The sequence below is a fragment of the Cloeon dipterum genome, chromosome X (assembly GCF_949628265.1).
Source record: "Cloeon dipterum chromosome X, ieCloDipt1.1, whole genome shotgun sequence".
Taxonomy (NCBI): Eukaryota; Metazoa; Arthropoda; class Insecta; order Ephemeroptera; family Baetidae; genus Cloeon; species Cloeon dipterum.
In genome coordinates, this window is record NC_088790.1 from 22831686 (window position 1) to 22852424 (window position 20739).

General features: G+C 40.5%; 2 protein-coding genes across 4 annotated transcripts in view; both read right to left on the reverse strand.

Moving 5' to 3' along the window:
- Positions 1 to 214: 214 nt before the first annotated feature.
- On the reverse strand, positions 215 to 13348 carry Usp32 (Ubiquitin specific protease 32). 2 transcript variants are annotated; one of them, XM_065492399.1, is made up of 25 exons: positions 13206 to 13348; positions 12828 to 12955; positions 11747 to 11852; positions 11261 to 11379; positions 11046 to 11205; positions 10497 to 10736; positions 10228 to 10353; positions 10021 to 10157; positions 9110 to 9381; positions 8292 to 8704; positions 7875 to 8041; positions 7651 to 7819; positions 6913 to 7157; positions 6506 to 6854; positions 6294 to 6445; positions 5300 to 5525; positions 5089 to 5162; positions 4530 to 4664; positions 4333 to 4473; positions 3594 to 3778; positions 3330 to 3537; positions 2739 to 2930; positions 2349 to 2684; positions 1196 to 1288; positions 215 to 1137 (listed from the first exon to the last, which is right to left on the reverse strand). In XM_065492399.1, exons 1-25 carry the CDS (start codon positions 13261 to 13263, stop codon positions 949 to 951), a joined length of 4620 nt encoding a protein of 1539 aa, XP_065348471.1. In that variant the 5' UTR covers positions 13264 to 13348; the 3' UTR covers positions 215 to 948. The 2 variants fall into 2 exon arrangements, with proteins under 2 accessions (XP_065348471.1, XP_065348470.1); XM_065492398.1 differs by having other exon boundaries at positions 5047 to 5162.
- A 795-nt stretch (positions 13349 to 14143) lies between these two features.
- The window catches only part of LOC135945736 (potassium voltage-gated channel subfamily H member 3), a 150472-nt gene continuing 143876 nt past the window's right edge, over positions 14144 to 20739 (reverse strand). For both annotated transcript variants that reach the window (XM_065493588.1, XM_065493589.1), the window contains exon 11: positions 14144 to 17772. In XM_065493588.1, coding sequence (XP_065349660.1) covers positions 17438 to 17772 — 335 coding nt within the window. In that variant the 3' untranslated portion in view covers positions 14144 to 17437. The remainder of the gene's footprint in view (positions 17773 to 20739) is intronic.

Sequence of the window (20739 nt, forward strand, 5' to 3'; positions counted from 1 at the left end):
ACGGCTTAAAATTTCCAAACTATGCATTTAATTTATTTTAAAAATTTCCACACCAAAAAGGTTTCAAAGGGCAAATTTTTAGCAAGTCCAAAACAATCTTTGAAGAGCAAAATCTCAATTGCACTGACCGATTATTCTATTTTTCGTGATTTGAAGGTGTTTTCAAACGCACAAAATTTCCCAACCCCGGGCATTACTAATAAAATCAAAGAAATTATTCTCAGGCTTAGGAATGTGTGATTTATTTTTCTTTATTTCAAGATTAACAATGCGCTTTGTTCAAATTCAACAACAAATAAAGACTCCAGGTAGCTGCGGGCAAAATGAAAGTTGGACAATCGCAGAATTTCGATTCCAGTCAACAAGCAATAAATTCGGGGGACGCGTGTCACTCTCCTCTTTTTGAATACATACACACTAATAGCACAGAGTAACCGCGATAACATAAATGAAAGAAGTGCTTTTCCAGCAATAACGACCGCGTGTGCGGCTGCAACGGAGACTAGGCGAAGAAAATTAACTTCGTATCACTTTAGGAAGGATATTTGGGTAATCACTCATCTTAATTGATAACGTACAGACATGGCACAGCAATCGTGGTGAACATGATTCGTATTTTTCCGTTTAATATGTGACACGACCAGGTCAGTAATATCGCGTGGTCCCAGTAATCAAATACACGTAATTACACAATAAATAAACAATGAGCAAATTAATTTGGTTCGGCCGGCAGGAGCGCCTGTCCCGACCACTCTGTTTGATAGAAACTAACTTCACGGCGAAAGAAGCGGCTTGCCTCTTTCCTAATTTAATTGTAACAGTGAAAAAGTATTAAAAATATACTTGACAGAGTGCGAGTGAAGACGAAACGAACCAACCGAGGCTTTTGATTAGGCGAGAAGGTGCGCGGAGAGTGTGTGTGAAAAATCTTTGGATTTTTGTGTGGCATTAGGAGAGGACGCAGTTGTTATTGTTTCCGCTTCGGCGCATTTCCGATTCGATGTCATCCTCGAACTCGGTGCGCTCGTCGCGAGTCTTGCCCTCCACGTTCGGCATGTATTGGTCGTGGTCCAGACCCACGCGCTCGTAGAACAGCATGTAGGCTGAACTCGAGTCGATCTGCTCCTCCGGCACCTCCTGGAAAAAGCAAAGAAAAGTCATGTGCCGCAAGAGGACCAAACTGCTGCAAACTCACCCTGCATCTGCTGTCGTTGTAGCAGTACCACTTGCCGTTCGGGTTGCACGCGTAAGAAACGTAATGGCCTCCTCCCAGAATTCCCGTGTGGCACTGAAAATAGGAAAATTAATCTAAATAATGTTCTACCTTGAAAAGATTATTTTGAGAAACAGAATCATTGGGAAACCATTCAAGTCCAGCCTGTTTGGAAAAATTTAAGTATTAGTTATTTTTATTTATCAAAATGTTCAGCAGGCACATAATTTTGGAATAGAAAAAAGGGTAAACTTTCTCTTTGTTGAAAATGGTAAAAATGTATTTCTTGGAATTGAATTGAATTAATGCATTTTATTTGTTTAAGCTTAGTTGAAAACCGGTATTTTTTATTTTAAGGCTGCAAATACGTTTTTTCATTGATGGCTAGCAAAAATATTTTTTCATTAACAAAATTCCGAAAATTTATTCTGCCTTGAAAAATTTTTCTTGATTAAAATGCGGCTGTATTTAACCAAATTGAATACACAACTGAGATTTTTGAGAACAAGTCGCAAAAGGGAAGTAAAAATTAATGTGGCTTTTGTGTTGACCAGTCGGAAAAATTGGCAAAATGGTGTAATCTCAACTATTTGCTTTAAATATACTAATTATGTTTAGTGACATGTAAACATGTTTTTCAAACGTCAATAAAAACGCGCCTATTTTGATTGAAACTGATACAGCTTATTAGTAAACCAGTCAAGAAACTGTTTTTTTCTTTGTTCAAAAGTCGCAAATTGTGTTTTTTTAACTCTCAATAATGGGAGGGTAAGGTACTGCTTATGGCCAAATTTGCATTTTTATTGATTTACTCGCTGTGAAACGCGAGGTTTATTATTATTCTTCAAAATCGAAAAGAGTGCTGATTTATTTAGAAATCGATAACTGAAAAAAGTCAAGGAAACAAACGCGGAATTATGGTTTTAGCGCAATTAACCAATAAAATCTTGAAGTCATATTTACTTGATGTTGCTTGCAACCTTTACTTTGTAAATCACGACTAGCTGGATCTATTTCAGGGTAAACAATGACTAGAGTGCAGAGTAATGGTCTTCAAACGCTACGTAAAACTGCTCTCCCTGACTTTCTGGTAAGTTTGGGTCAAAATATTAATAATAAAGAGACAGCAACTCACAACAATGGCGTAGAGCTTGTAGTTGAGTTTGAAAGGGTCGGTGTTATCCAACAACTTGTGCTGGTGGAAGTCTTGCAGGGCGCCGTCCACCACTGGCGTGTTGGCCAGCGAGGTGGACTCGACTCGCTCCCTGGGCCGCGAGTGGGACGATCCATTGCTCAATCCAGAGTGCAACTCCGCCTCCTCCTCCAGAAGCTCTGAGTGGCGCAGCAGCGTCTCTTTCGGCACCGACGCCAGGAAGTCGGTAGGGTCAAAGTTATTGCGCGGAAACTCAACCACCTTCTGCGACTTGATCCACTTGTTGTTGACCAGCTGGAACCGCTTCAGGTGGACGATCTGAACGAAAAAAGTTAGGTTTAAAGGTTAAAAGTTGGGGAGGGAGTGACAAACCAGGATCGGAGGCAGCCGCCATATCTGCAACTTCTTGGTCGCTGTCTGACGCTCCTTGCAGGTGGAACAGAAGTACTTCTCCTCGTCGCTCAGGTGCTCCTCCCTGGTGAACGCTTCCAGGCAGTGCGTTAGGCCGATTGGCTCCGAGTGCTTCTGCCTCGTTATCGCTACAGACTCGTGCTCCACAAACACCTGTGCATCAACGCCACAAGTTAAAAATTTACATACTAATTGAATCTTGCAATTCAATCAACTTGTAATTTGTTGGGCAGGTAACACTAGACATTGTCAGGTGGGCATTTTAAGATACTCTCTGGTTAGCTTTAGACATTTTACTAGCCGATTTAATTTTTACGCTTTGTGGAATATGTCCGTTTTTTTAAAGAAGACAAATTAGAGAGACAAGAAATAGTTAATTGATACAAGCCGTGCATACAAATCATAATTTCTCCAAACAAATTGCATTTAAAAATAAAATTATACTAGCCAAAACCAACTCAAAAAATTGACCGGATAAATGTTAATTATTGCTGACGACTTAACCAATGATTTTTCCCAGACAATCTGTTTAAGCAATTAAAGGGAAATCACCTTTTCTTTAGAATTCTGGTATCTGAGATGAAGAGCAGTTGGATCCCAGTCGATGGCCAAGTGAGTGGAGGCGTTATTGAACTCAAGATCAGAGCACTGAATCCGGCAGCCCCTGCAGAACCTGTTCCACGGGCACCAAGAGCACTGCACGCCTCCCGGCGCGACCGCCTTCAACACGAACGGAAACTCATATCCCAGGCTATCATCACTGTAAGAATATTGAATTTAGATTTCCGAAACTTAAGCTTCTGGAAGCGTAGGTACCAGTCAAGAGCATGGTTGGGTGCGGAACTTGGAGGTAGGGGCGAGACGAGTCGGGCGACTTGGATCCAGACAGCTTCGTACAAGGCTTTGTGGGTGGTGCCCTGTCCACAAGGCACCAAGATCGGCAGGCCAAACAGGCTGGGCTGAGTTCGCTGCCACGACACGAAGTAGTTTTCTTGCCGAATCTGCAGATATAATTTTAGAAGTTAGGATTTCACCTTTGGATTGTAGTCGATATAATTAGTACAGTGGCAGGATTTTTTTTGAGAATATGCGCCGTTTAAAAAAGTAAATAACGAGATTTGTTCAATTTTTTACATTTTGAAGAATAAATTTGAAAATTTTCTCAAGCCCAGAGAGGAATAAATGCATATTCTTCAAGGTAATGAAGGTTAATTTTTCTTAAGCATTTGGCGGCGTGAATAATGTTCGCCACAAGCAGTTTTTTGCTCTGGTATTCTGAGAAAGAGAAAACTCTCAATTCTGGGACATTTTCGGAAAGCAACAAAGAAATACTGAATAATTCATCTTGTCCATTAGTTGATCATAAGGGTTACCCAACAGATTACGAAAATCGATGTCGACATTTAAGTTTGCTTTTAAGACAATACCTACGCTGGATTTTCATCTAAGACACTCGACTTGTAAACACTATAGAATTATAGAAATATTTCATTACAGAAAAAATTTAAAGAAAATCTGAACTTGCCAAATGATACACACTACAAGCTTAAGTTACCATTTTACGATGGTGAGCAATAATGTAGTTGGGTCTATCACAGTCTCCGCCTGGCAAGTGTTGGGATGAGTCCGAGCTGCTGGTTCCAAGGCTCGGTGTTGGCGACGCCCTGCCCCTGCTGCTGCCGCTAATACTTCCACCCTGAAAGGCAGATACCAACTCAGACCACAGCTCCGTATTTAATCAGACATCATTACCAGTTGGCTGTCAGAACTGTGAGTAATGACTTTATTGTCGCCTCCGACCTGCGATTCAGGGGTGAGTCGGCAAATGGCACTGTCGGGCGAGGACTCGCTTTCCGTTCTGCGGGGCAACTCCATCGAAGGCGGTGACTGAAAATGCACATTGGAACGCGTAAGCAATGGCAGCCGCGCCGGCGGTGGTTGCAAGACTCGTTTTGAAAGAAAAATGAATGGCCGAGCCGTGACAACCGGGAAGCGGACAAAAAATACCACAAGACACAAGCACATAAATGCAGCTAGCCACACGCTGTCGCAGGTACTCCAGTCTACTGAAATATCAGTCCCAGAGTTTAAAAAAGCCGGACGTAACACATAGCAACCACAGAATGGTCAGCTTGACATCTGTACAGAACCCAGACAGTTTTATTTTCGTCTCAGAGACAAAGTGAAAATGAAAACAGATTCCCATGGCGCAGTTTTGAACCAATTTGTACTTGATGGGAGTGATGCAAGTGAGGCTGGCTGCATTTACCTTAAAACAGAAGGGCATGCATGCCAGGTGGCGCCACCTTACCTCAGACTCTGAGGGTGGGCGGTTACCATTCAGAGGGCCGTTCGCCGGGTTGTTCGCCGACGGCGTCAACGGACCTGCAAGCGGCAAAGTTAGACAAGAGGAATTCTGGCGTTTTCCAAAAACACGAGAAGCGAGTGGACAAAAAGCAAATTTACAATTGGGACGAGTGATCTGTTTGTAAGTGTTTAGTGTTTCTCGGTGGTGCATGTACCATTAGCAAAGGAATAAGGCAATGAGGATGGGTCAGCAGGTGGACGAGTCATTCGCTGGATTCGCGTGAACGTCTGAGCCTCGCTATTCCTACTTCCGGTACTACCCAGACTGCTTCTCTCTTCGTCCTCCAGGCCCTCAGGGACGGCAAGGGTGGCAGGCAATTCATAGGCATACAACGGACTTGCGTACTGCGGCCTGATTTTGTCCGCGTCGGAAAAGGTCATCTGGAGGGAAAAGTAAAAAAGTGTTAAGATTCACACTTGAATTCAGATAATTATAATTGAGTTTAGAGACTGGCGAGAATAAAGTAAAAAACACCTAAAAATTTGGCAAAATTCTAAAAGGTGGGAAATCGTATTTTATAAGAATTTCTTTTAAAAATATTTTGAAGTCTCCTGCACAGACTAACAAATGAATACACCAAAGGCTGGTTTGACATGCAAAATGAATTGAAAAAAGACCAAAGAGTAAAAATCTAGCATTTATAAATTACATGCTAGTTTTCAGGGTTTGCAGTTTTTCTGTCCAGATTCCACAGCTTTTTTTTTGGAAAAACGAGCAAGAAATGTCCAGTTTTTCCAGTCGATGGGAATTTCCTGCAATTTTTACTCTTGTTCTAAAAAAATAACCGAAAATTTGCAAGTTTAGGAGCGCAGGGAGGGATTTTTTAAATTAAGCAAATCAAGTCTATTTTTCCATTTATAAACATAGCAAATAATCATGAATCAATTGAAAAATAAACTAAAAAACGTCTGTGAACAAGAAACAAATAAAGCGACGAGTTTCAAGTTTAATTCTTTTAAATTAGTGACAAAATGTTACGCATTTATTCTTTAGTTGGTAATAAAATATTATTCGACGTTAGGAACCCAATTAAGTAAAAACACTTGACATATTATATTAAAAACTAAAATCATGTAAGCATATCTTCCAGGTTAAAAACCAAAACACACAAAAACTAGTGTTTAAAATGTTATCTCTCAAAAACATACCTTTAATTGAGCGCTAGCAACCTCGGCAAGGGAGAGTTTGCAAGAAGGAATGCCCATCAGTTGGCACAGATGCTCTTTGACAGCTGAGTATTTCGAGTCTGTGTTCAACCGCATGCCATACTTCACAGGAACAGTACCGTCAAGTTTTACAACTGTATAGAAAATAAAAAAAATTAAGTCAAAGTATAAGCAGAGTCAGTGGCAAGGCTCACCAATGACCTCCAGGTGGACGCAGCTCTCCATGGGTAGCGGCAGGCTGAGGTAATTGAATGGGTCAAAGCGGACGCTCTCATGCCCGCACACCCTGCACATTACTTTGGACTTGAGCTGGCCGTGGAAGAGGTCCACCACGATGCTCTTGTTGCGCAGGATGTGGTTCTCCCATGCCTCCTGAGCCACTTCGACGTCCGGCCGGCCGGCGCTGTCCTTCAGCTCGGAGTAAAGCTTGTCGTGCACCCGGTTCAGGTCCTCGTGCAGGCCATCCAGCAGGAAGGCAAGCAATTCCTGTGAGTCATGCTGTTGGAAGCCGTTGAAGCGCGGCGCGTACTTGCTGATGGTCATCTGAAGTGTCAATTTAATTATTTCATGCTGCAATTATTTAGGCTTGTCTGGAACTTACCCTAAGCTTCAGGGGAGGTATCGTTTTGGCGGTGCCGCTCCACAGCTCGCGAATCAGCTCGCCGTACTTCTTGGCGATGTTACCCTTCATCCCGAGATCGTTACTGTAGTTCACTTCGTAGAAGTGCATGTTTTTGATAAAATACTGCGTTAGAGGTCTGGTGTTGCTCACGCACTGCAGCGCGGCGTTCATGAAGCACGTGTTGCCCAGGTTATTCAGACCAGTGGCACCTTTCTCAGTGGGCCCTGTAATATTTACAAAAAAGTTTGAAAAATGGCATTTTTTAACTTCTCTGGTGACGAAATATGAGATTGGTAAATTTTAGTCATTTCAGAAAACTTGGAGCAAATATTTCAAGCTACTATTGACTATCCGAGCGCATTTTGAAATTTAAGGGCTTTTTCTTTAGGAAAAAATTATTTTTAATAAAGTAATTAATGTCCTAGAATGTATCAGCATGATAGAATGAAAAATTGCCCTACAATCAAATTCCAAAACAATATTTTACAGGTTAACCTCACACTTCATAGTAATTTAACACTGTCTAAACTCTGCAAGTAACTTTGACAGTAGAATTTTATAGAATAGGTTATAATAATAATAATAATAGAATAATATGATTTGCAATGCTGGATAAGTGAAGATTTATATCAATATCAACATCGTTTTTCATGTATGATAAAAGCTCAAAGTAAAAAAAAATATTGAAAAATTGATAATAAATAAAAATGTCCTCACCAAGCATGCTTTGGCGCCGGCTGTTTTGCTGCTGCTGTTGCTGCAGCGAGCCCATCTCCTCAGGCCAGGTCAAGTCTTTGTTTCTGACCTCTAGTAGCAGTTGCGAATCATCTTCTACGCCTAGAGTTTCTAACGAAAGTTCCTCCTCTTCAAGTAATACCATATTAATCTGCGGAGAAAAAACTTTAATGTTCTGGGCAAGCATGATTCGAATAGGCTTGTACCTCGTCTTTGCAGTGCCACAGTCTTACATCTTCAGCTCTGAGCTTCAACGTGGAGCACAGAAATTCGTACACCTGCCGAATGTTGGCCAGTTTTGAAAAGGCAGCCATGTACGCTACGTACCTCTTAGGAGTCGTACTTTGCGGCACGTAGCCGTAGCCCGCAGACACTGAAATACCAATTATTAAAACATAGATTTTCTTTGCAATTAATTCCCTTTTTAGCCAACAATTCCATATCGTCCATACATATGAGAAGTGAGATAATAATTGAATCTCCCATATGGTTTCTTTCAATATTTTGACTTTCATTGTTTTATTAATAATATTATTTCTTGATTTTCAGTGGTGAACAATAAATATTTTTTTCAAGACAAATATTCTGAGTTTCCTGTTGATAACAATTATTCTACAACTCACCTAATGCAGCCGCTCCATATCCGCCGACGACGTCTGACCAAGTCTGCTGCTGGTTTGGTGGTCTCGGGTTGGTCTGGTGACGCATGATCTTCAGCACCAAGGGGTAGAGCTCGAGCTCAGGCTCGGCTCCGTCTGTCGGCCGGATCACCTGCCTGGGCAGAGCGGGCGAGCCTCCGTACCACTGCTCCAGCGCCTTCCACAGAGCCAGCGGCAGCAGTTGGTAGTCTCGGCCCTTGACCAGATTGGAGCGGCGCAGTTTGCCACCCTCGGCGGTAAGGGGTGGGATTTTATTGATGCCGGTGACAGGTGGCGGCACCACCAGCGATGTGTTGTCCACGGGGCCAGGCCGCGGGCACAGCAGGCCCATGGGCAGGTTTTTGCGGGAGGCAACAGGTGAGCTGCTGGGACTCATCCTGCCGAACCACCACCATGAGCCACGTAACAGATTAGCGCTCAAGATTTGCAATTTCTTTTTCGATAATGGCCAAAATGCATTTTTATCAGGAATTTTGTGCACTTTTCTGGAATTTGAGGTGCCGATCAGAAATCACATTGGCTTAGTGATGAAATGATGTAGTAATAGATCGTGTTTGAGTAATGTTTGAGGTAGATTTAAAAAAATGATGAACGACAAGAACAGGCCTGTTTGTTGAATTTTTTGTCCGCCACTTGAAAATGAGCCAATGAAAATGATTCAAATGTGATAGGTGCAGAAAAACGTCGTTAAAAACGAATAAAATGAGATAAAAATCCAGAGTTAAATTTTGAAGCGATGCGTTTCTTGCAAACCCTGCAGGCTTTCGACATATAATGCTTACCCAGAAGGCAGGTCCAGAAGTGTCAAGGCACTCGAGCTGGCAGTCTTCCTGGGAGGATTTTCAGTGGCGTTGGTCAACCGCGGCACTGAGCCTCCTCTGGTCAACGAGTTGGACACGTAGTCGAGCCAGGCGGTCCACCAGTCATACGAAATCAAATACCACAGCTGTCCGGGCAGGAGGCCCCTTCTCTCCTCCCTCTGAAGCCAACCCATGACCACCTCCTGTTCCTCTTGCCGCGACGTCGGCCTCAGACCAAGCACCACATGACAAACCTGGAAATGCAAATGTAATTTAACACCATCGATATTTTACTCTAGCTTTGAAACTTATAATTAATAATGTGATCTAATTTTATTCTTGTAAACGAATTCTGTATAGATGTTTGTTGTTTTGAGATTTGAGATTTAAATTTTTTTATCGTTGTATTTCTCACGTCATAGCTTCAATAAAAAAATTTAACTGAATAAATGAGGGTAGCGTAAAAAATCCGGAGATGTTAGTAAGAAAACTCGTTGTTTAAATTTCATTTTAGTTCATACATTCCTACTCAACACGGCAAATTGAAAAATCTGAACTAACTATTTTTCTCAGTTTCTAATTTACATAATTTTTAAATCTCGTGGATTACATTTTTTATGTGGGGATCTAAAATAATGTTACAGTAAATATTTCTAAAGAGTTAGCATGTTTCATGTAATGCCAGCTGCAAAAAATCATTGTGGTTGTCCACTATCTTAAATAATTTTACTTTATCCGTTATCTCATATTTTATTTTATTTTTCCTTGACAATAGCAAGGTTTAGCAAAAGTCGGATATATGTGCTCTCTGTAAATAAATATTTCTTGCCGTTTCAACCAACAAAAATTAGTTGAAACCACCACGAAACGTTGCGCAAACTGATAAAGCTTACCTGAAAAATCAGCTGTTGAAAAAGAGAGGTAAGCGGGTTGTCGACGGCCCAGAGCAAGTAGTCTTCCACGGTGAGTCCATTTTCCAGGCAATCAGGCACCTGCTTTTGCAAGCTAGCAATAATAGCTTCAACCGAATCTACAATCATAACATGTTTTGAATTTAATTGTTGCTTATAGTTTTCAGTAAGCAGCAGGGAAATTATCACCCAAACTCGTGTAATCAGGCGTTGCGCAGCTCTCAGCTCGCACCAGGAGTAGCATGTCTGCCATTTGTTGCAGTTCAGCGTGGTTCAATCGCCCATCTTGGTCTTTGTCGAACACTTTGAAGCAAACTGCAACAGGAGCAGCTTTTAGCCTCGAAAATCCAGATTAAAACAGGTCTGTTTTTTAAATATACAATTACCAACGGTATCAATCATTTACCTACTGTGATTGGCGTTGATATTAAAATAGAATTGATGTGCGATAAACTTACACTTTTGCCGCTCGGCCAGCGGGCCTCTGCACGCAGCAGAAATGCCACACGCCATTTCTTTGAAGTCCACATGTTGATCGTGGTTTTGGTCAAACGCTCTGAACAGGCCATCCACTGCTGTTTGAGGAACTGGCGGTGTGATCAATGGCTTCAGAGTTTCAAAGTCAAGCTGTCCTGACGGAGAGGTTGATTGTAGTTTCCAGTATCTCGGCTCAAGACCAAGAATCTCGTGTTCCTCCACTACAAAAGGAAAATAATACATTTTGTTATTGTATTCATTACATGTTGTTTAGGAAAAATAAACATGTGTACCATATTGTCAAGAAAATATGAGCCTAGTGGAGTTATAATATAATTTAACTGCGTGAGCTAGCTCAATCAAGCATTATCATTTTCAACAAGGCGATGGTATATTTAGTTTTAAGTAAATCTGTAACACGCGCCTGTTTATTTGATTTGCTTAAATATTAAACACGTTTAACCGTAAAAATAGATTACATTTGTTTATAATTTCTTTTTTCTACCAGAATGATTCATATTTACACTTACAGTGTGTGACTCCAGCCAGAGTTTGGTAGAACGTGGGTGAATCAGCATCAGGCAAAGCTTGCGGGGCCGCAGGTTCAAGAAGGAGCCACTGCGAGAGGGCCGTTGCTTGTGGGAACCTCAGGAGCCATTCCTTGAACTGGTCATACGTCACTTTTTCACTCTGGAACGGTAATTTTGTTGGAGAATTTGGCTTTAATTTGAGTAACATCACAAACTTCAAAGAAAAGGGCAGCGATTGTTTCGTTGGGCCGACCCTCGGAGCTGACAATCAGCTTGACCATTTCATCGCGGTAGATGTACGTGCCATTTTCATTAGAGTAGAGGCCAAAGAGGACTGAAATCAGATATGTTTTAATTGGGTTTTACGTTTAGACTTACTTAGAGATAAGTAATTTAAAACTTGTAGCCTTTCGTTATGTGCTCTATTTGAATATTTCAGCAATTTATGGAGCATTAAATTGTGTTTCTATGTTTCTACATCGATTTAATTTAAAAATCAAATTGATTTAGAGCTTAAAAAATCTAAAATTTAAACTATTTGTCTCGTTTGAGAGTCTGCCCTTCAAATCAAACCGGATTTTTTATTTTTCACAGCTCCATTACTCGCTAAAGATAACGAAATAGGACGTTTAACCTTTTTAATGGCCAAAACGAGCACAAATTCATTGATTAATTTCTTAATTATGAATATTTTCGCTCACATTTGATCTTTTCCTCTTCCCGCCCTTTGGTGAGTAGGACCAGTCCGCAGAGGAGGTTGGAAAAGGTGATCCCCTTCGATGTGCCGCCGCAGGCGAGAAATATGTGCTGCGAAAGACATTGTCATTTGCAAATTGTTGAACACAACAATCGGAGCTATCATCATGGAAAACAAGGAAGACTTGCAAAAGTTATTCGAATATTTGGAAACCAAAATTAACTACATAGAGGAGTCAGTCGAAGTGAGCGTTGTGGCCATGGCGAGAAGATTGAAGTGTCTTTTCAGACTAGTCTCCAGGATCGGAGAGGACAGGCTTCTACAGAGCGCAGAGAGCCTCAAAGAACTGCTCTTCACCCGCTACATGCTGGTCGAGCAAATCTTCCTCAACGACCTCTACTACCGCGCCACCCTGGGGTGGCGGCTGCGGTTCGCCGAGACGCTCAATGCCAACAGCAGGGTCGTGCAGCGCCACTACTACAGTAACTGCGTGCCCTATCCGGACATCAAGTCGTCAAGACACATGATTTTCACCCTGACCACCAGGCTGACAATTCTGCACAAGTTGTCAAGAAGAATGGTGAGGTTCGATGACAAGATGCTGCAGGAGCTGAGCAATATAGTGGAACTGAGCGAATGGCACGTGCACCACTGTTTGCTGAATAACCTGCTCAAAGAGAGCGCGGCCGAGAACGCGGCACTGCGGAAACAAATTAAAAAGCAGCAGGCAAAAGCGAGGGCCCGCGAGGTGAAAATCATACGTTTTGAGAAGTTGTATTTCTCGCAAGTGGTGCAGAAACTGAACTCCGAAAAGTGGCAAGAGCAAGAGGAAATCCGGAAGAAAATTCTCTTACACGGAAAATACAAGGGAACTATTAGGAAGCGAATTTTATTGTTGTTCAGTTGCAACCAAAACAGGATTAATAATGTAAACGATTCAGACTACAAATTCATGTTAGAAATGAATGATTTTGAGCAGCAAGTAGCTGATTTTTACGAGGCAAACATTAAAATTTATTGAATAAATAAAATTCCTATAATATGGTAAATTTTGATGGAAATATTACTCAAATTAAGCATCATACCTCTGTGACAGGGACTGGCACACCTTCGCCAAGCACATCTTTAATGAAGGCGTTTTTGGTTAAGTAGTTGTTGAGGCCAGCAATCTTCTTGAACGCATCTTTGAGCCGTTTGAAGTCAGCATCGGACACTGAAAGGAAGCAGCCAATTAATTGCGAGTTTGATGCGCAATTTCAAAACAAGACAAGTTTAAAGGTGAACTTGAAGGAAAAAATGTTAGAAAAAGAAACAAGGACAAAGCAATAGAACAGAGATCTGATTTGGTCTTATCAGGCGATAGCAATAAAGTGGCTGCGGCAATAGTAATTATGGTGAGACCAATTTACGCCTGGAGAAAAAAATGTTTGACGTTTGTTTTACTTTTTTTGCAAGGGACTCACCTCGCTTAATAGCGTCCTCGTATGAAATCACGCTCGGCTTTGAATCCTTGGCACCCATTTTCCCTAGTTAATCCATCGGAATCTACAGTGTCGCGAATTCCTCGGCAATAACATACGGATCGACTTGACCGCAGCTCCAGTCAAGTCGCCATATCGGCCTGGTGTTGCTGCTTTGCTTAATTACTGCGAAGTCCTATGACGCGCTCCAATCGAACCTCAGCCTGGGATTCGCAAAAGGCGTCGATCGGCCCGACGATTCCACTCGCCCGGCTGAACAGCACTCAAACGCTGAAAATGTCAACGTCCCAGCCTGCGACGGGGTTCACAGGTGTCCGCTTTGAGTCAAATTTTCAATTTTCGTAAAACAATATTACTCAAGGTCGATTCAGGTGGAGGCGCTAACGTCGCTGATCATATGGTCGGGGTTTGGTGCGCACCAGCAGTGGGAGATGTGATCCCAGCGGCCATCTTGATAGATCAAATGAGCCCGCGAATCAGTGAATTTACAAAACATGTTGCCGAAATTCCTCCCTTATTTATCCAAATCTTTACAAAACTTTTTTTTATTGTGTTATATCATTAATTAGAACTGCAGCAGCCTTATTGATTCATAGGATTATGCCGTTGGCACTGAATATAAATCTTACAGCATGGCCGCCGTGCCTATCTTGATCTTGTAACCCAGGCCAAACCCAGAGTTGTGTAATCAAATTTTAAATTTTCTACCGCGCTGCCCACGTGATATGTGTACAGCACACTGAATGACACGGAAAATCATTAGGGAATTCCTTGAAGCGGAAGTATAATATTATTTTACATTAAAAAATGATCAAGAATCGGAATTTTGTAAATATTTTTTCTCGCCCAAGTAGTTTCAAAATTCCTCTATAATATATATTTAGTATATTATATTTATATGAAATAAAACACAAGTGACGTGTGTAACCATACAATAAAATTCTTTATATAATTCCTCATTTATTACATAATACTCTCTCTTTTTCATGTACACAACAAGTGTTTGGAGCATTTTGTATTATTTACAATGATCAGTAAAATAGCCAGATTTAGTGCCATGCAATGAGCCCAGAAAAGCAATGAAATCAGTTTTCTGTGTCGCCAACAGATAAAATTCGAAACATTTCAACTAAATACGCGTCACCAGAGAGATTAACACAAACAATGCTGTTGTCAATTTCCAGTTCAACATCATATGTACTTCGTAAAACGTGTGCAAAAGTGTGTTGATCCTAAATTAAAAACTGCTGCCGCACTCGCGTCTACAGCATCAACTAGTAATTGTCCACAATCTAAGTTCTATATCCTAGAAATTAATAATAAATCGAAAGAGCAAACTTGTCCTTAATTAGTGTGTGTTTGTTTGTGTGTGTGTGATTGGGCAAGGAGTGTTTGTGTGTGTTTTATGGTTACAATAATCTGTGAGTCAGCTGTACGTGGACATGAAAGTTGCTACTTTTAAACAGGATGATTGAAAAGACACCAATTGATCTGAGAAAATTATTTGCCATCCTCTTCGTTTTACAAATTTTACAGGCGCTATTTTGATTACGTCCTGTCCCCGTTCCCAGTTTTTGACAAATTTGTTAATGTTGTTTCGAAATTTCCAGATTAATTTCTTACATCATTCACTTAAACGGAAATCCAGAATGCTCGACCAATATTTGGTGGACGAGAGTGCATTTCCGAGAATTACCCAACAACATTATTTAGGAATTTTTAATAAATTTTTTATAAATTTGACTGTAAATCAGCAGATATGACATTTTTCGTCAATATTTATTTTGAAATGCACTCTCTTACTGGAATAATTGAAACATCTTGTCTACATTTAAAGACAGAGTGTTAGCTTTGACAGAGTATAGGAAGTCGAAGTGGCTGACGTGTTGTGGATGATTTGCGTTTGGCTTCTTGCGTGTGATTATGTGTAAGTGACGAAAGGAAAACCAAAAAGTGTCATCTCGTCTCTTCTTTTTTGGTATAAAATGCCCTCTCGAAGTGAGTTGCTTATTTGAATAAACGATTTCTTGTCGAGCTGGCCGACAAATAATGTATGGTAGCGGATTTTTGAAATCCAAACGGCGTTTGTTTTTTTCCGTAAATTTTTGCGCACCACTAGATCGACACGCGGTGTCGATCACGAAAGCGTAAAATTATATATGTGTGTGTGTGTGTGTGTGTATGTTTTCTTGACGTCGCATTTCTGCACGTTTCTGCAAAATTAGTCGTGCGCACGCTTGAAGACCTGTCTTTTGTTTCATACAATGAGTTGATTGGTTCTGCATTTTAAATTTACACAATTTTTCAATTAATTTGTCCTGATAGGCCGCTCCGACACTCTCCCTCGTCTAAAATTCTCATGCGTGTGTGTTTAATTTATAGCTCTCTCGTTTTAAGGCAGATGTCATGTGTATAATGTTAATGCGTTCGAATGAAATCAACAGTTCATTTAACCACTCTCAAGCACTCTCTTATTTGCACTCATATTTGGCTGATTTTCGTTTTTCACGCGCGATTCTTCTTATTTACCGGTTTTCGTCTTATTAATATAATTATTTTATGTATTAAAAATCTAGTTGTTTGAGGAAAGATCACATTTTTGCGTCATAGTTATAGCATAATTAGTAGTAATTAATAGTTAATTGTATCCCGTGTGGCGCGATCTATTTACAATTTCACTTTCTCTTGTTTTAAGTCGATTTTTACGTTTGAATTAGATAAATTTAATTACTCTCAGAAACAGGTAACTCGCTCTTGGCGCCTGCGGCCCGCGGCTCGCTCGCACGCAAGCTTTTTTCGTTTCTTTCCACTCACTCTCACCTTTTATTGCGAATTTCGTGTCTGTTTTTGCGTGCGTTTGCCTCTGCGGGGGGCCGCCTGCTGATTTAGATACGCCGTCCGACTTTTCCACAGTCTCGGGCCACTAGTACGGTGTTTGTTTGTTTGTTTGTTTGTTGTGGGAGATGATCTTTGATCACAATTATCTTAGTTAGAAAAAACGGCTTGCCTCGTTATTTAAACCACATTTTAGATAGAACCGTGTTATGTCGTGTGTGTATTCATCGTTAACAGCGTGATTCCCAAAGCATTTAATTGATCCCCGTTGATTTTAGTTAGTTGTTCCGTCATTCTTGTTTTTGTGTGTATTTGTTGTCGGCTCATAGAACGACACCGAAATTGCAAATCAAACGATTCCTGACGCGAGTGTGTCGAGATTTGATGCATTTTTGATGTGTGAATAAAAGCAGAGCTGCTGCGTAAGGGATTCAAATTTAAATGTTTACGTTAGTAACGTTTTTGTTTTCCGCAAGACTATTTATTCTGTCGGAAAATATTGTAAGGGATGTGCAAGATACATTAAGATCATCAAATTAACATAAATATTTAATAGTTTATTATTGTATAATTTCTACGAAATGGATTTTTTTATTAATATTGGTAAAACCGAAAGTTTAATTTTTGCGCTTTTTTGGGGAACTAATTTACTCTACACGCCCTATTTTTTAAATTCCTGTGATCTACACCCTCTTTCAGTGGTCAATGGCGTGAGTGAATCCTTTGAACATGAGTTTCAGGGCTAAAAATATAAAATATACTAATTATTGTCATATTTTTAATGAAAATGACAAAAAACAATTTTTATTCGGCCTAAAAGCATATCAATTTGTGCTGAAAACCCGATTAAAAGATTTAAATATTATACACGCTAAATCAGTTCTTTGCACATCCCAAAATATTTTTAATTCACAACTTTTCTTATAATTTTATTTAAAAAACAGAATTTATGCAACCTGTGCAACACGCATGCCATGAAATAGTATATAACTTGCTTGTCTTAGCCCGAATGGCAGCATTGGAATGTCATTGAGCATTTCTGTGATATGAAATTCAAACACCAATCAATCGCTCATGCGTGGGTATGAATAAAAAAATTAAGTCGAGTGAAAGAAGCAGCTCCGCTTTGGACGTCGTTTAAAACTACAAAAATGGATAATCTCTAACAATACAATCTTATCAATTATTAGAATAATTCAACAAGCCAGCGGGCTTTCTGCGTTGCTTTGAATCAATCATTTTCGATACAGAGAGACCAATCAACCAGAACGAATCATCAACGAACGAACAAGAAGCGAATTCCTTGAGCTGTTTTGCGTGTGTCTGTGTGTTAGTTGTTGTTGTTGTTGTTGTGTTGTCGCGGTTGGTTTTATCGAGAGTTAAATAAACGACTCGCGGTTGCGCTCATTGTCCTCGGCGCTCGACTCGGCGCTGGAGCCGCCGCAGATCTGCATTTCGATCTCGGCCAGCCGGTGCTCCACTTCCCACTGTTGCTGGTTCAGCTTGACGCTCATGGCCGCGTTCTCCGTCTCCAGCATCATGAGTCGCTCGCGCAAACGTTTGATCTCCTCCTTCAGCAGCGCGTCCGACACGACGCCGCTCGCGATGCTCGACGCCGCGCCGCCGCCGCAGCCGCCGCTCGCTAGCAGACCCGCCTCCGCGTCGTCGTACACCGAAAGGCTCGCCAGGCCGGACTCCATGTCAGCTTGTTTGCCTGAAATTTAATACAATTTGAGTCATGAAAAACGATCGATGTCAAGCATATTTTTATTGCCAGCGGAATTTCTTTGGCACTCGAATGGTAAACAACAATCGCAATTACGAGTAAAGTGACTTCTGACTTCTTGTTTTAGAAGCTCCACACAGAAATGAAAGATCTGTTTCTAGGGGAAGGGCAAAGATTTGCTACCCACCCAGAAAGGACGCATGATTAAATGGTTCCTTGATAAATATAATTGTTTTTAAAAATTAGACTCTTTGTCAGCAACATTAAAATCGGAAACGGATTTCCAGGAAAACACTCTCCATTAATTTTTTGATATAAAATGATCACGAAACAGCTCTGTTTATATAAACAAAAAACAATCATGCTCTCAAGTATGATTATATTCATCTATATTCTTAAAAAAAGCTGAGAAAATTCTCAACCCTGTCTACATTCTGTCGACATCTTAAAGCGAGATACATTATCCCAGTCAACGGCTTGAATATCAAAATGAAAAATAAATGAAAACAACAGCGCCAAGCGTTGCTTTGTGAAAAACGCCGGAAATTGCCTCTAATCCAAGTTCGTGCCTCTGCTCGAGACAGTTTTGGCGAACGTGATCTACGAGGGACGCGCGACCCGCTTCACGAACTGGCGCAACTCCAGCAGCGCTCACAGGCGAAATCCGCGCTTTTTCCCCTTTTTGCCGAATTAATAATAAATGTACTAATTAACTCGGCACGCAGCCATGTGCATGCGCGCGACTTGCTGGCATTAATTATTAGGCACATGTGCACGTCCTTTCCGCGACAACTGGCAATTTATCCGCGCTCATTCCAGAGCGTACGCCCCACTTGCGTCAGCCTGAAACAAGATTTGCATCGTACTGATAATTAAATATTGACACGGGTTCGCTTGTTAGGCATCACTTTGTTTGATTTGCACCGCGTGATTCCATTTATCCACGGATGCACCCCAAGCGGAGCGAGGACAATCGGCTGCGATGACGCGTTCTCTGAATTTGCTACTACTGAAGCGTCATTGTTAGATAAATTTTTTGTCATCGTGCTCGTTGGAGCACCTCTGATTGTTCCACTTCAGATGTGCAATATGGAGTTCAAAGCAGCAATATTGCGATAAACAAGATCAGCAGCGGTGCAAAGAGCAGGCAATTTTTTTCAATTTAGCCTGGTTCGCGTTGCTTCATTTTTTAACAACTCGGCGTGCGCAACATGGCTGGGGAAATATTTGTTTTTGCGACAGTTCATGCGGAAAAAGTCGAGGATGTGTTGAGGAAAGAATATGAGATAGATTGAACCTTGTGTTTGTAAATTATCAACGACTCAAAAGGCGGCAAGAAAAAAATAGGAGGCGTGACCATGTTCTGTGACAAAATTTGATTCTGCTCATCAGGAAAATTTTGTTTTTACGGAATAACTCATAATGTAGGAACCCTTTTGAACATGAAAATTTTGGAGCTGAAATTTTCATAAGAAAATTATTTGAGAGAATTTTTATGATTTTAGGATATTAAATTGGAATAAAAATCTCTAGATAAAATTGGCTTTCTGCCATTATTGCATAGTCAACATACAAATACTTTTAAATTTTGTGCTAAAATAATAGTAACCAAATTGATCCAGCTCTGGTTAGTAACAATTAAATTCCAATTTTACTGGGAAGGAATTTTATTGAATAAAAACTAAACCCTTGCGACCGTTACTAAAATTTCAAGAGATCATAAATTCTAAAATTATTGTAAATTCATTTGAATGCAGGTTTTTCCAAAAGTATTTAGCATAATGGTCCATTTTTTATTCTGTCTCCGCCAGATCGATCCTTTTTAAACACCGCTGATTAAGGGTAAACAAGACCGCTAAAACGGGCCCGCCTTTAATCCACAAGAACCGAGAGCCGTGTTTGCTCAGTGCCTTATCGCATTGAAATCGGCTCACGATTTCCATATTTGCCGACGGATTACGTCTCGACGCGAAACCGACTGCTGGTCCTCACAGCACAACCGCTGGCCAGCAGCATCCGCGCCGCTCGATAAAGCACACAAACACACAGGGAGAAAATTCAATCCGCAACACACGCACCGAGCGTGCAAAATGCATTTCCTCCAGTCTAATGCTCATTTCTTCTACGTGGATCGGCAAATATTTCACGTGTTTGCTGATTGAGACACTACCGCAAAAAATTCGTGTGCAATGCGCAAAAATATTGCGTGTGGAATGTTTTTTCTTACAATATAAACAAACATACAATATCTACCATTATTAGCTAGATACCGTGATAAATATCGAATTTCGAGTGTTAATAAATAATTCAAATAAATAATGAAACCGTTGAACTAGCAAAAAATCGATTAGATTCGCTTGTTTTTTTAAATTAGGAATCTGAATCGATGAAAACTTAGGATATCTTTTAAATTGTCAATTTCATCTTAAATATTTTGGTCGGGTTTTCTACATGCAAATATGTTTTTTTTTATTATTATTAGACCATATTTTGTTGTTCTCATGAAGCTTTTCTCTTGCGGGCAGTGATAAATTTGTCACTATTCACTGCTAAACGGCTCTTTAAATCCAAATAATAAATATATCAGTAGTTTGAAACAACAACATTTATTTAAAAATAGGCTACATTGAGCAATAAACTGATATCGGTTTCTCCTAAAAGGGCAGTGAAAAATTATGAATATTGTATTAATCACTAGAAGTGTCCAACATACAAAGATATTGAGTAAAATAAAAAAGATCAGCGGCTTTGATTGTTCTTATCACAGTCAAGGATATGGTGCAATGCGTTTTTATCACAATATTAGCTCTGAAGGTCCTAACTCCCGTAGGAGTAATTTGCAACGTTTTCACAAATTAAACAGTGAAAAAATATTGAGCATGCGTCTGTCAGAATAAGGCTCCCTTATAATTTTGTTTGACCTTAGCGGGGCTGGCAAAAAAAACTTTGGGTTAA

Coding starts and splice junctions, on each gene's coding strand:
- Usp32 (XM_065492398.1), bottom strand. CDS start 13,263: ATGGGTGCCAAGGATTCAAAGCCGAGCGTGATTTCATACGAGGACGCT. Junction 8,705..9,109: donor CTTCTGGACCTGCCTTCTGG/GTAAGCATTATA, acceptor GTGGTTCGGCAG/GATGAGTCCCAGCAGCTCAC. Junction 1,289..2,348: donor ACAAGCTCTACGCCATTGTT/GTGAGTTGCTGT, acceptor TCCTATTTTCAG/TGCCACACGGGAATTCTGGG.